Source organism: Panulirus ornatus, chromosome 11 (assembly GCF_036320965.1).
Source record: "Panulirus ornatus isolate Po-2019 chromosome 11, ASM3632096v1, whole genome shotgun sequence".
Lineage (NCBI taxonomy): Eukaryota > Metazoa > Arthropoda > Malacostraca > Decapoda > Palinuridae > Panulirus > Panulirus ornatus.
Window position 1 is genome coordinate 18,965,673 of NC_092234.1, and position 16,260 is coordinate 18,981,932.

Consider the following 16,260-nt stretch of genomic DNA (forward strand, 5'->3'; position numbering starts at 1 on the left):
TCATAGCTAAGAAGGGTGACCGTCCTGACCCCTCTAACTATCGTCCTATTGCTTTAACATCTATCAATTCCAAAGTCTTTGAATCCATCCTCAACTCCCATATCCTTAAACACCTTGGATATCAGTCATCTCTCTGATCACCAGTATGACTTCTGTAAGGCGAGATCCATTGGTTACACTCTTTTGCATCTTAGTAATATCTGGTCATCATCCCTGAAAGACTTAAGGGAGTCATGTGTAGTTGCCCTTGACATATCTAGGGCTTCTGACAGGCTGTGCCATTGGAGTCTCATCTCTACGCTCCCCTCCCTCACTCTGCTCCTTCATATCTAGCTTCCTCTCCTGCTGATCTATCTCTGTGGTTGTTGATGGATCAGTCTCCCCCTATTCTCCATCCATGGTGGTATCCCTCAAAATTCTGACCTGTTCCCTACACTTTTTCTCTTTTTCAATGAATTTCTTTCCTCCACAAATATTCCAATGCACTCACACGCTGACGACTCAACACTTCATTCATCCACATCCCTTAATTATGCTCCCTCTTCTCTCACTCGATCTGCATCTCATCTTGACACAGCTTCCTCAATACAGTCAGACTCTAACAAATATCTCAGTGGGGTACAAAAAATCTTGTTAAGTTTAATGCCTCCAAGACTCAGTTTCTATCCATCTCTCTATTGAAAATTCCACACAGCTCTCATCTCTCTCTTGAAGGTTTTGTAATTCCACCTCTTGACTCAATGAATATACTTGGTATTACTGTAACATCCACTCTTTCTTGGAAACCCCACATCACAGAACAGCTAAGTCTGCCTCTAAGAAATTGGATGCTCTGTTTAGATGTCAAAACTTCTCCTCTGAACAGTTGTTCCATTTATACAAGGGACTGATTCATCCTTGTATGGAGTACTGCTCTCACACTTGGGGCGGTTCTAGCTCTACATCCTTACTTGACAGAATTGAGTTGAAAGTGGTCCAATTTATAAACCGTCCCAGGATAACTTCCAAACTTAAACCCTTTGCCCTAAGCCACAATGTAGGTTCACTTTCCCTCTTTACTTTAGTTTTTGCTCCCAAGAGGTGGCTGCTTGCATGCCCACAGAACTGGCTAGACCACGCAATATTCGGCAAGCTGCTGCAACACATGATTATTGTGTGGCCATCAGCAACGCAAGGGTGAGCCGTTTTGATACCTGCTTCTTTCCTTTGGAACTCTTTACCTCCTCATGTCTTTCCCAATAACTATGACCTGGCACATTCAAAAAGACAAGTTTTTCACTTTCTCCAAAATTTGTAAATTCTTTCTTGTCATTTCTTTTTCCATTTCATAATTCTCTATATATTTCGATTAAGGCCCAGCCATGATGTGGACTTCTGTCAGCAATCGAAGCCTTCAACATAAAAAAAATGTGATGTGCTGTTAATGCACTGAACCAAGGCATATAAAGCAGTTACGGGGAACCATGGATAGGTATGTGAGGCCTGACTGTGGATATGGGGCCTATTTGGGGAAATGAGGCTGAGGTTTTGGTGCATTGCACATGACAGTGAACTGCTAAAGATTGGATGTGAGCCAGGGAGGCCATTTTTCTTTGTTTGTTCATGACACAATAGTGCTTACGCATAAAATGGTTAACAAGTCTGAAAAAAAATCTTGACCACTCCTACTTCCAACGCTGGGACAACAACTGGGATCAAGGCTGGGACTGGGAACATCACTGGAGACACTGCTGAGACTTATTTTGCTAAAAGCCACAACATCCTAGTGTCTCTCGTCAACACAGCATCTATCTCTTCCTTCTTTTCATCCTGGTTACAACCACGTACACAGAGACCCCAGGATGAGCCCTCAAGACAAAATCCTCACCCTACTTGTAATGCTAACCCCATTTTTTGAAAGACATAACGGGAGGATTCAAGCCTTCCATTCCAAATCAAAGGTCATGGCATCATACCCATGGATCGTAGTTATTAGATGTCTCACAGGCAAGGGAAAAAATGGCGGTACCCCATCCCATGGATAATGGATACCTATAAGGATAACTGCATAATTTCTGGCTAAGGGGCTTAAAATTAAAGGGATGTGCATTACATATCTATGGGACCTGAACAAATGAATATCAGGCAGAAAATGCAAATAACCTCCAGTCTCACATGGGAACAAAAATCTAGTTTCATTCTATATATGACCTCTAATATATGAAAAACTGATAAACTGGTATCCCTATGCTCAAAATCTATTGGGAAATTAATTAGGATTCACTTATATATGTAACAGGCATATGCACAAGGCAAACTCCTTACAACACAGCAATAGGAGGGGTTTTGACAACTCTCATAAGCAAAGGTATAGATGGGGTTATTCATGTGTCACACATGAGGTAAGAGTCACTGTCTGACAGATGCATGTAACTGAACAAATATTCTACATGACTGCTGCACTCAGTGAGAAAAGGCAAGCAGTATATCTAACAGAATTTGGTGGGACATTTTGAATTTTGCAAGTAAGAATTTTGGCTCTAAATCTCTTAGTCGCATGAATACAAAATGCTTAACTTCACATCACAAAAGGCAATGCATATCTATCTGTCTATCTAACTATATCTCTGATGCTCCTTCCCCCCAAGAACTCCCATCATGGGAATGACCACGGCAAAGGAGTCGCCACTTATCCCTGTCCTTACAAGCCTCCCTTGCATACGCCAATCCACACATTCTTCCCCTATTTCCCTAGCTCCAGTACTCTTTCACTCAATTTCCCCATACCACAGGTGTCCTTTAAACATACTAACATACTCCATTCTCATAAACTCCGTCTTGCATTTTTTCACATGCCCAAACCACTTCAAAATCATTACGTTTCACGCAATGTACCACTCCATAAATAATTCCCTTTTGCATTTCCTGCCATACCAAATCTTTCAAACATCCCCTCATATCTAGCTCCATTTCCTCTGGTCATAACACATGCTCCTCTCAAATAGCTCATTTCCACAGCCTGGATTTTCTACCTCTGTGATTCATGTCCATGTTTCGGCTGCATAGGTAAGGAGCAGGAGGACTAACCTGTCCCTTAATCCTTTCTCCACTTCCATATTTACACATCTACCCTTTATCATTCTAATAAGAGACCCAAAGACTCATCTACCCTGTACTACACCCTCCCTTATCTCCCCTTCCATATCACCAAACTTACTCAAGACAGCTCCCAAATACTTAAATTCTGTCAACCTTCCAACCTTTCTCCCCCCCATATCTCTAACATAATTCCATACAACAATTTCTCTCACTCAATAACTTCAATTACCTAAACTTACACACATTATAAAATACACTTACAGCCTTTGGTAACTCCACTCTCAGCAAACAACACAGTATCATCTGCAAACAGGTTTGTCATTAGCCACCATACCTCACCACCATACTCCATCCCTGCATCCCCTTCCCTAGTTTTGCTTTCATCTCTCTTATCACTCCATCAATATAATTGTTAAAAGCCATGGTGACATCATACAGCCATACCTCACACTCTCAAGTATACCAAATCTTTCTCAACTTTCAATCCACTCTTACACAGCATTTGCTACTCACTCTTTAGAAGTCTTTCAAAACATCCAACACCTGAACCCCTATCCCATATATCCCCCATACATCCCATAAAGCATTCCACTCAACTCTGTCATATGCTTTCTCCAGATCCATAAGACCTACACACAGCTTTTTTCCTTATGCTAGATACTTTTCCACAGTCATTCTAACAGTAAAGATTAGCATAAACATCATTTCTATCTTATATTATACTCTGTCACTGTCTCCCGCGTTAGTGAGGTAGCGCAAGGAAACTGATGAGAGAATGGCCCAACCCACCCACAAACATATGTATATACATAAACGCCCACACATGCACATATGCATACCTATACATTTCAACGTATACATACATATACATAAACAGACATTATTTATTTACTTATTTTGCTTTGTCACTGTCTCCCGCGTTAGCGAGGTAGCGCAAGGAAACAGATGAAAGAAAGGCCCAACCCACCCATATACACGTACAAACACGCAAATATACATACCTATACATCTCAACGTATACATATATATATACACACAGACATATACATATATACACATGTACATAATTCATACTGTCTGTCTTTATTCATTCCCATTGCCACACTGCCACACATGAAAATAACAACCCCCTCCCCCCAAATGTGCACAAGGTAGCGCTAGGAAAAGACAACAAACGCCACTTTCATTCACACTCAGTCTCTAGCTGTCATGTAATAATGCACTGAAGCCACAGCTCCCTTTCCACATCCACGCCCCACAGAACTTTCCATGGCTTACCCCAGACCCTTCATATGCCCTGGTTCAATCCACTGACAGTACTCTGGCCCAGGTATACCACATCGTTACAATTCACTCTATTCCTTGCACAAATTTCACCCTCCTGTATGTTCTGACCCCCGATCACTCAAAATCTTTTTCATTCCATCTTTCCACCTCCATTTTGGTCTCCCACTTCTCCTCGTTCCCTCCACCTCTGACACATATATCCCCTTGGTCAATCTTTCCTCACTAATTCTCTCCATGTGACCAAACCATTTCAAAACACCCTCTTCTGCTCTCTCAACCACACTCTTTTTATTACCACACATCTCTTTTACCCTATTATTACTTACGTGATCAAACCACCTCACACCACATATTGTCCTCAAACATCTCATTTCCAGCACATCCACCCTCCTCACCACAACTCTATCCATAGCCCACGCCTCGGAATCATATAACATTGTTGGAACCACTATTCCTTCAAACATACCCATTTTTGCTTTCCGAGATAATGTTCTTGACTTCCACACATTCTTCAACGCTCCCAGGACTTTCGCCCCCTCCTCCACCCTATGATTCACTTCTGCTCCAATGGTTCCATCCGCTGCCAAATCAACTGCTTTCATCTTCCACAAAGCTTTTACTACCTCTTCTCTGTTTACCAAATCATTTTCCCTAACCCTCTCACTTTGCACACCACCTCGACCAAAACACCCTATATCTGCCACTCTATCATCAAACACATTCAACAAACCTTCAAAATACTCACTCCATCTCCTTCTCACATCACCACTACTTGTTATCACCTCCCCATTTGCGCCCTTCACTGAAGTTCCCATTTGCTCCCTTGTCTTACGCACCTTATTTACCTCCTTCCAGAACATCTTTTTATTCTCCCTAAAATTTAATGATACTCTCTCACCCCAACTCTCATTTGCCCTCTTTTTCACCTCTTGCACCTTTCTCTTGACCTCCTGTCTCTTTCTTTTATACATCTCCCACTCAATTGCATTTTTTCCCTGCAAAAATCGTCCAAATGCCTCTCTCTTCTCTTTCACTAATAATCTTACTTCTTCATCCCACCACTCACTACCCTTTCTAATCAACCCACCTCCCACTCTTCTCATGCCACAAGCATCTTTTGTGCAATCCATCAGTGATTCCCTAAATACATCCCATTCCTCCCCCACTCCCCTTACTTCCATTGTTCTCACCTTTTTCCATTCTGTACTCAGTCTCTCCTGGTACTTCCTCACACAAGTCTCCTTCCCAAGCTCACTTACTCTCACCACCCTCTTCACCCCAACATTCACTCTTCTTTTCTGAAAACCCATACAAATCTTAACCTTAGCCTCCACAAGATAATGATCAGACATCCCTCCAGTTGCACCTCTCAGCACATTAACATCCAAAAGTCTCTCTTTCACGTGCCTGTCAATTAACACGTAATCCAGTAACGCTCTCTGGCCATCTCTCCTACTTATATACGTATACTTATGTATATCTCGCTTTTTAAACCAAGTATTCCCAATCACCAGTCCTTTTTCAGCACATAAATCTACAAGCTCTTCACCATTTCCATTTACAACACTGAACACCCCATGTATACCAATTATTCCCTCAACTGCCACATTACTCACCTTTGCATTCAAATCACCCATCACTATAACCCAGTCTTGTGCATCAAAACCACTAACACACTCATTCAGCTTCTCCCAAAACACTTGCCTGTCATGATCTTTCTTTTCATGCCCAGGTACATATGCACCAATAATCACCCATCTCTCTCCATCAACTTTCAGTTTTACCCATATTAATCGAGAATTTACTTTCTTACATTCTATCACATACTCCCACAACTCCTGTTTCAGGAGTACTGCTACTCCTTCCCTTGCTCTTGTCCTCTCACTAACCCCTGACTTTACTCCCAAGACATTCCCAAACCACTCTTCCCCTTTACCCTTGAGCTTCGTTTCACCCAGTGCCAAAACATCCAGGTTTCTTTCCTCAAACATACTACTTATCTCTCCTTTTTTCACATCTTGGTTACATCCACACACATTTAGACACCCCAGTCTGAGCCTTCGAGAAGGATGAGCACTCCCCGCGTGACTCCTTCTTCTGTTTCCCATTTTAGAAAGTTAAAAAATACAAGGAGGGGAGGATTTCTGGCCCCCCCGCTCCCGTCCCCTCTAGTCGCCTTCTACGACACGCGAGGAATGTGTGGGAAGTATTCTTTCACCCCTATCCCCAGGGATAATATATATATACATACATATATATATACATACACATACACACGCACATATACACACACACACACATATACATATATATACATATGAAAAAAGTAAGAAATAATTTAGAAAAGTGAAACTTCTAGCTTGAAATGAAATGAGAAAATGAATGTCACATAATGGTTCAACCTCTGGCTATGGAAAAGGGAAATGTATAATTTACACACACATATAAGGGGTACACATACATATAAGTATATACACAAGTACATATTCATACTTGCTGCCTTCATCCATTCCCGTCGCCAACCTGCCACACGTGAAATGACAGTCCCCTCCCCCCACGAGAGGTAGCGCCAGGAAATGACAACAAAGGCCACATTCATTCATACTCAGTCTCTAGCTCTCATGTGTAATGCACCAAAAACACAGCTCCCTTTCCACATCCAGGCCCCACAAAACTCTCCATGGTTTACCCCAGACACTTCATATGCCCTGGTTCAATCCACTGACAGCACATCGACCCCGGTATACCACATCATTCCAATTCACTCTATTGCTTGCACGCCTTTCACCCTCCTGTATGTTCAGGCCCCGATCACTCAAAATCTTTTTCACTCCATTCTTCCACCTCCAATTTGGATCTCCTACTTCTCCTCGTTCCCTTCCCCCTCTGACACATATATCCTCTTTGTTAATCTTTCCTCACTCATTCTCTCCATGTGACCAAACCATTTTAATACACCCTCTACAGCTCTCTCAACCACACTCTTTTGTATTACCACACATCTCTCTTACCCTTTCATTATTCACATGATCAAACCACCTCACACCACATTTTGTCCTCAAACATCTCATTTCCAACACATCCACCCTCCTCCGCACAACCCTATCAAAAGCCCATGCCTCGCAACTATATAACATTGTTGGAACCACTATTCCTTCAAACATACCCATTTTTGATCTCCGAGATAACATTCTTGTCTTCCACACATTCCTCAACTCTCCCAGAACCTTTGCACTCTCCCCACCCTGTGACTCACTTCTGCTTCCATAGTTCCAGCTGCTGCCAAATCCAATCCCAGATATCTAAAACACTTCACTTCCTACAGTTTTTCTCCATTCAAACTTACCTCCCAGTTGACTTGTCCCTCAACCCTACTGTACCTAATAACCTTGTTCTTATTCACTCTCAGCTTTCTTCTTTCACACACTTTACCAAACTCAGTCACCAGTTTCTGCATTTTCTCACCTGAATCAGCCAACAGCACTGTATCATCAGCGAACAGCAACTGACTCATTTCCCAAGCTCTCTCATCCACAACAGACTGCATATTTGCCCCTCTCTCCAAAACACTTGCATTTACCTCCCAAACAGCCCCATCCATAGACAAATTAAACAACAATGGAGACATCATGCACCCCTGCCGCAAACCAACATTCAGTGGGAACCAATCACTTTCCTCTCTTCCTACTCGTACACATACCTTACATCCTCAATAAAAACTTTTCACTGCTTCAATCAACTTACCTCCCTCACCATATACTCTTAATACCTTCCACCGAGCATCCCTATCACCTCTATCATATGCCTTCTCCAGATCCATAAATGCTACATACAAATCCATTTGCTTTTCTGTGTATTTCTCACATACATTCCTCAGAGGAAACACCTGATCCACACATCCTCTACCACTTCTGAAACCACACTGCTCTTCCCCAATCTGATGCTCTGTACATGCCTTCACCCTCTCAAACAAAACCCTCCCATATAATTTCCCAGGAATACTTAACAAACTCATACCTCTGCAATTTGAACACTCACCTTTATCCCCTTTGCCTTTGTACAAAGGCACTATGCATGCATTCCGCCAACCCTCAGGCACTTTACCATGAACCATACATACAATGTATATCCTTACCAAACAGTCAACAACACAGTAACCCCCTTTTCAATAAATTCCACAGCAATACCATCCAAACCTGCCACATTGCCAGCTTTCATCTTCCGTAAAGCTTTCACTACCTCTTCTCTGTTTACCAAACCATTCTCCCTGACCCTCTCACTTCGCACATCACCTCGACCAAAACAACCTTATATCTGCCACTCTATCATCAAACACATTCAACAAACCTTCAAAATACTCACTCCATCTCCTTCTCACTTCACCACTACTTGTTGTTACCTCCCCATTAGCCCTCTTCACCGATGTTCCCATTTGTTCTCTTATCTTATGCACTTTATTTACCTCCTTCTAAAACATCTTTTCATTCTCCCTTAAATTCAATGATACTCTCTCACTCCAACTCTCATTTGCCTTCTTTTTCTCCTCTTGCACCTTTCTCTGGTGATTGGGAATACCTGGTTTTAAAAGAGATATACATAAGTATACGTATGTAAGAAGAGATGGCCAGAGAGCATTATTGGATCATGTATTAACTGACCAACGTGTGAAAGAGAGACTTTTGGATGTTAATGTGCTGAGAGGGGCAACTAGAGGGATGTCTGATTATCATCTGGTGGAGGCAAAGGTGAAGATTTGTAGAGTTTTAAGAAAAGAAGAGAGAATATTGGAGTGAAGAGAGTGGTGCGAGTAAGTGAGCTTGGAAAGTAGACTTGTGTGAGGAAGTAACAGGAGAGATTGAGTGCAGAATGGAAAAAGGTGAGAGCAAAAGACGTAAGGGAAATGGGGGAGGAATGGAGTGTATTTAGGGAGGCAGTGATGGCCTGCAGAAAAGATGCCTGAGGCATGAGCAAGGTGGTTGGTGGGCTGATTAGAAAGGGTAGTGAGTGGTGGGATGAAGAAGTAAGATTGTTAGAGAACGAGAAGAGAGAGGCGTTTGGACTGATTTTTGCAGAGAAATAGTGCAAATGACTAGATGTATTAAAGAAAGAGGCAGGAGGTCAAGCATAAACACATGCATGTATATGATAAGGTAATGCAATTTGCAAATACACAAGTATACACAATTAGGGCAAGTTATCTCTACTCTCTAATGACAATTATGGCCCATCAGCCTTGGCCCAGAGTCAATCTGACAAAATCAGAGAGAGAAGCCTTTTCCAAATTGGTGGAGGTAACTAGCAGTTTGCCAATGGGTTCTGTTCCAGAACAGCTACTTCTGTTCTGAGACTGTTACTTCATCTATGTGAATGACTTGCCAGATGGTATGGACTTCCGCTTAAATATATATGCAGGTGAAGCAAAGGTCAAGTAGGTAGTGAAACATAAGGAGGTTTGTATCAACTTACATGAGGATCTAACGATCCCAAAGTTGGTCTAATAAATGTTAGATGAAATTCAGTCAGAGCAAATGTAAAGTTATGTGGATGGGACATACCAAAAGAAGAGCTCAGTATGATTGTCATCTTGCAAGAAATATGCTTCTGTATTTTGGGTGTGAAAAGGGCTTGGGAGTCATCATTAAGAGAATAGTAAAGGAGACAGTCAGTTGGCAAATATCAGAAGAGCCTTCATGGACATAGGAAAATATTTAGCAAGCTGTTAAAATCCTACATAAGGAAAAACCTAGAAAATGCTTCTCAAGTTTGGTCTCTGACCCAATAAAGCACAAAGAGCTAATAGCAGAAGGCCCAAAAGAAACTGAAAGAGCTGAGTTCGAGAATGGCTAGAAGACGGAAGGCCTAATCATAATATTTACATTTTCAAAATTGACAATGTACTGTAATCATAAAATGAAAAATCCTTCAGGACATTGAGACAGAACAACCAGAGGTCATAAAGATCGTGACCAAGAAACTTAAGATGTGAAGAAGCACTTTTGTAATAAAAGAGTGGTAGACAGATGGAATAAAATAGAGAGTACATGAATAATGCTGAAAGTATACAGAAATCCAAAAGGTTGTATGAAAGGAGGAAATGTTCAAGGGATGGAGCCCCATGAGTATAAAACTCCCTCTTCATACAGTAGAAATAGGAAATTACAAACAAGTAATCAATTAACTACTTAAAGCTTGTAAAGCTGCAGTATTCTAAAATGGTATTAAATCAATGAAAACAGCCACTCTAGTTTATTCAATCCATATTTCTAATAATTAACATCTTTTATTCAACAGAAGCAGGATGCAATGACAAATCTGCTTCATTTTATTTCAATGACAGCATACTTCTCCAACCATATATACTATCAATACTTAACAGGTAAGTCAAACTGAGGAATTAGCTGTTTTGTTACCAAAAAATGTTATCATTAAGAAAAAGGTGTTAACTAGAAATTGGTTCATTAAGGTCAACTTGGCTGGTACTTGACAGACTTAGAAGGCATTAATGAAGAGGTGAGCACTTTAAAGAAGAGGCTGATTTCCTGTTTCATGGGATCCAAGTTACCTTGTATCAATACAATTTACAGATTATTTTCTGTTTGGCTTGTCTTTAAGCTATAGAGAAATATAGCATAATCATTAAGTGCAAAACTTATGTGTATGTGTGATGATGACTATCATAAAGGAATCAAACTCAAACTAATGTATCAAGAAAAGAATGGAACTATAATGAGACAAGCAATGCTCTCAGATCCTTATTTCAGGAAAAGACATAAGAAATTAATGGAGAAACTATCATAGCCATCAACCATCTCAACCATTATTTCTAAATGCTCAGTTTGTACTGCATTAGACTTGGAGTCTACCTAACAAGAAATGTTTTCTACACTAAAAAAAGTTTCCAAGGTCTTATCATTTATCTCCAATGGATCTGAATGGTTCTCTGAAAGCAAGATAATTCTTCAAAGCCTAATGGCCTAAATCAAATTTTTCTACTTACCTGGATGCTTGCTAATTCCCACTCACTGGCAGCAATCTTTCTTTCAGAAGACTTCTTATCCATGACTGCCTCTTCCCGTGTACTCTCTAATTTAGCAATACTTTGGGAGGCACCATAAATCTTTTGTGTTAGCTCCAACAATGTCTTCTGAGCCATTTCATCTGTTAAGATAATGGAATCTGATAACTCAAGTACCACAATTTTTATTCTGTATACAACTACAATTCTGTTCTTTGCAATTATTTTTTCTTGATGGGAAAGCTTACAGTCATGGACTAAAGTCCTAAAAAAGCTAAAACATAAGTAAACCAAAAAAGAGATAAGAAATATGGATTAAAGGAGAAAGAGGGTGTTTTAAGAAGTTCAAAACCTACATTCTTAACAAAAGGTGTTTATTGGCTTACTGATGTAAGGAAAGAGAAACAATGCAAAGGCCTACCCTTGAACGGTTTGTGACCACAGAGCAATCATGTTATGTAACGGATGCCATTAGCTAGGTCTAGCTAATGGCAGAAATATGCAAGTGATACATTCTCAGAATCAGACTATACATGTACTGAATAGGAAAAGAAAACAAACAATGAAGTGAAAGGCAAGTGAGTAATGTTTTGATATCACATTGTGAGAGGTTTATACGTCAGATTGCCACAGAGTATCTACAAGAACAAAGTAAACTTGTACAAGAGGAACTGTTCAGAATAAAAGAAACTTTGGAGGCTGACCAGGAAAACCAGTTTCTTAGAAGCACATATACTTATTTATGTAATATGAAAGATTTCATGTTTTGATAACAAGCACTCGTACAAGTATTCCCTACTTATCATTTGAGTAATATGTAAGAAAGATCTCATGTTATGATGATACCAAATACTTATGCAAGTATTCCAAACTTAACATTTGTTATTTCTATTTATTTATTATACTTTGTCGCTGTCTCACACGTTAGCGAGGTAGCGCAAGGAAACAGATGAAAGAATGGCCTAACCCACCCACATACACATGTATATACATACATGTCCACACATGCACATATACATACCTATACATCTCAATGTATACATATATATACACACACAGACGGATATACACATGTACATAATTCATAGTCTGCCCTTATTCATTCGTCACCATCCCCGCCACACATGAAAGAATGGCCCAACCCACCCATATAAACATGTATATACATACACGTCCACACACGCACATATACATACCTGTACATCTCAACGTATACACACACACACACACACACATATATATATATATATATATATATATATATATATATATATATATATATATATGTATATATATATATATATATATATATATTTTTTTTTTTTTTTTGCTTTGTTGCTGTCTCCCACGTTTGCGAGGTAACGCAAGGAAACAGACGAAAGAAATGGCCCAACCCACCCCCATACACATGTATATACATACGTCCACACACACAAATATACATACCTACACAGCTTTCCATGGTTTACCCCAGACGCTTCACATGCCCTGATTCAATCCACTGACAGCACGTCAACCCCGGTATACCACATCGCTCCAATTCACTCTATTCCTTGCCCTCCTTTCACCCTCCTGCATGTTTAGGCCCCGATCACACAAAATCTTTTTCACTCCATCCTTCCACCTCCAATTTGGTCTCCCTCTTCTCCTCGTTCCCTCCACCTCCAACACATATATCCTCTTGGTCAATCTTTCCTCACTCATTCTCTCCATGTGCCCAAACCATTTCAAAACACCCTCTTCTGCTCTCTCAACCACGCTCTTTTTATTTCCACACATCTCTCTTACCCTTACGCTACTTACTCAATCAAACCACCTCACACCACACATTGTCCTCAAACATCTCATTTCCAGCACATCCATCCTCCTGCGCACCACTCTATCCATAGCCCACGCCTTGCAACCATACAACATTGTTGGAACCACTATTCCTTCAAACATACCCATTTTTGCTTTCCGAGATAATGTTCTCGACTTCCACACATTCTTCAAGGCTCCCAGAATTTTCGCCCCCTCCCCCATCCTATGATCCACTTCCGCTTCCATGGTTCCATCCACTGCCAGATCCACTCCCAGATATCTAAAACACTTTACTTCCTCCAGTTTTTCTCCATTCAAACTCACCTCCCAATTGACTTGACCCTCAACCCTACTGTACCTAATAACCTTGCTCTTATTCACATTTACTCTTAACTTTCTTCTTTCACACACTTTACAAAACTCAGTCACCAGCTTCTGCAGTTTCTCACATGAATCAGCCACCAGCACTGTATCATCAGCGAACAACAACTGACTCACTTCCCAAGCTCTCTCATTCCCAACAGACTTCATACTTGCCCCTCTTTCCAAAACTCTTGTATTCACCTCCCTAACAACCCCATCCATAAACAAATTAAACAACCATGGAGACATCACACACCCCTGCCGCAAACCTACATTCACTGAGAACCAATCACTTTCCTCTCTTCCTACACGTACACAAGCCTTACATCCTCGATAAAAACTTTTCACTGCTTCTAACAACTTGCCTCCCATACCATATATTCTTAATACCTTCCACAGAGCATCTCTATCAACTCTATCATATGCCTTCTCCAGATCCATAAATGCTATATATATATATATATATATATATATATATATATATATATATATATATATATATATATATATATATACACATTATTGTTTTTCATTTATTTATTTTGCTATGTCGCTGTCTCCCACGTTTGCGAGGTAGCGCAAGGAAACAGACGAAAGAAATGGCCCAACCCACCCCCATACACAATGTATATACATACATGTCCACACATGCAAATATACATACCTATACATCTCAATGTATACATATATATACACCCACAGACACACACATATATACCCATGCACACAATTCACACTGTCTGCCTTTATTCATTCCCATCGCCACCTCGCCACACATGGAATACCATCCCCCTCCCCCCCTCATGTGTGCGAGGTAGCACGAGGAAAAGAAAACAAAGGCCCCATTCGTTCACACTCAGTCTCTAGCTGTCATGCAATAATGCCCAAAACCACAGCTCTCTTTCCACATCCAGGCCCCACACAACTTTCCATGGTTTACACCAGACGCTTCACATGCCCCGATTCAATCCAATGACAGCACGTCAACCCCGGTATACCACATCGATCCAATTCACTCTATTCCTTGCACGCCTTTCACCCTCCTGCATGTTCAGGCCCCGATCACTCAAAATCTTTTTCACTCCATCTTTCCACCTCCAATTTGGTCTTCCACTTCTCCTCGTTCCCTCCACCTACAACACATATATCCTCTTGGTCAATCTTTCCTCACTCATTCTCTCCATGTGCCCAAACCATTTCAAAACACCCTCTTCTGCTCTCTCAACCACGCTCTTTTTATTTCCACACATCTCTCTTACCCTTACGTTACTTACTTGATCAAACCACCTCACACCACACATTGTTCTCAAACATCTCATTTCCAGCACATCCATCATCCTGCACACAACTCTATCCATAGCCCACGCCTCGCAACCATACAACATTGTTGGAACCACTATTCCTTCAAACATACCCATATTTGCTTTCCGAGATAATGTTCTCGACTTCCACACATTCTTCAAGGCTCCCAGGATTTTCGCCCCCTCCCCCACCCTATGATCAACTTCCGCTTCCATGGTTCCATCCGCTGCCAGATCCACTCCCAGATATCTAAAACACTTTACTTCCTCCAGTTTTTCTCCATTCAAACTTACTTCCCAATTGACTTGACCCTCAACCCTACTGTACCTAATAACCTTGCTTTTATTCACATTTACTCTTAACTTTCTTCTTTCACACACTTTACCAAACTCAGTCACCAGCTTCTGCAGTTTCTCACATGAATCAGCCACCAGCGCTGTATCATCAGCGAACAACAACTGACTCACTTCCCAAGCTCTCTCATCCACAACAGACTTCATACTTGCCCCTCTTTCCAAAACTCTTGCATTCACCTCCCTAACAACCCCATCCTTAAACAAATTAAACAACCATGGAGACATCACACACCCCTGCCACAAACCTACATTCACTGAGAACCAATCACTTTCCTCTCTTCCTACACGTACACATGCCTTACATCCTCGATAAAAACTTTTCACTGCTTCTAACAACTTGCCTCCCACACCATATATTCTTAATACCTTCCACATAGAATCTCTATCAAATCTATCATATGCCTTCTCCAGATCCATAAATGCTACATACAAATCCATTTGCTTTTCTAAGTATTTCTCACATATATTCTTCAAAGCAAACACCTGATCCACACATCCTCTACCACTTCTGAAACCACACTGCTCTTCCCCAATCTGATGCTCTGTACATGCCTTCACCTTCTCAATCAATATATATATATATATATATATATATATGATAGAGTTGATAGAGATGCTCTGTGGAAGGTATTAAGAATATATGGTGTGGGAGGCAAGTTGTTAGAAGCAGTGAAAAGTTTTTATCGAGGATGTAAGGCATGTGTACGTGTAGGAAGAGAGGAAAGTGATTGGTTCTCAGTGAATGTAGGTTTGCGGCAGGGGTGTGTGATGTCTCCATGGTTGTTTAATTTGTTTATGGATGGGGTTGTAAAGGAGGTAAATGCAAGAGTCCTGGAAAGAGGGGCAAGTATGAAGTCTGTTGGGGATGAGAGAGCTTGGGAAGTGAGTCAATTGTTGTTCGCTGATGATACAGCGCTGGTGGCTGATTCATGTGAGAAACTGCAGAAGCTGGTGACTGAGTTTGGTAAAGTGTGTGGAAGAAGAAAGTTGAGAGTAAATGTGAATAAGAGCAAGGTTATTAGGTACAGTAGGGGTGAGGGTCAAGTCAATTGGGAGGTG

The 16,260-nt window shown here is 40.9% G+C and overlaps 1 protein-coding gene across 5 annotated transcripts in view; it reads right to left on the minus strand.

Annotated features, from left to right (window-relative positions):
* SMC5 (structural maintenance of chromosomes 5) overlaps nucleotides 1-16,260 on the minus strand; it is a 281,105-nt gene that overhangs the window by 121,455 nt on the left and 143,390 nt on the right. For all 5 annotated transcript variants that reach the window (XR_011713331.1, XM_071666709.1, XM_071666711.1 and 2 more), the window contains one exon: nucleotides 11,363-11,523. Coding sequence is in view for 4 of the 5 variants with exons in the window: in XM_071666709.1 (XP_071522810.1) it covers nucleotides 11,363-11,523 (161 nt within the window). In the remaining variant the exon portion in view is untranslated. The remainder of the gene's footprint in view (nucleotides 1-11,362; nucleotides 11,524-16,260) is intronic.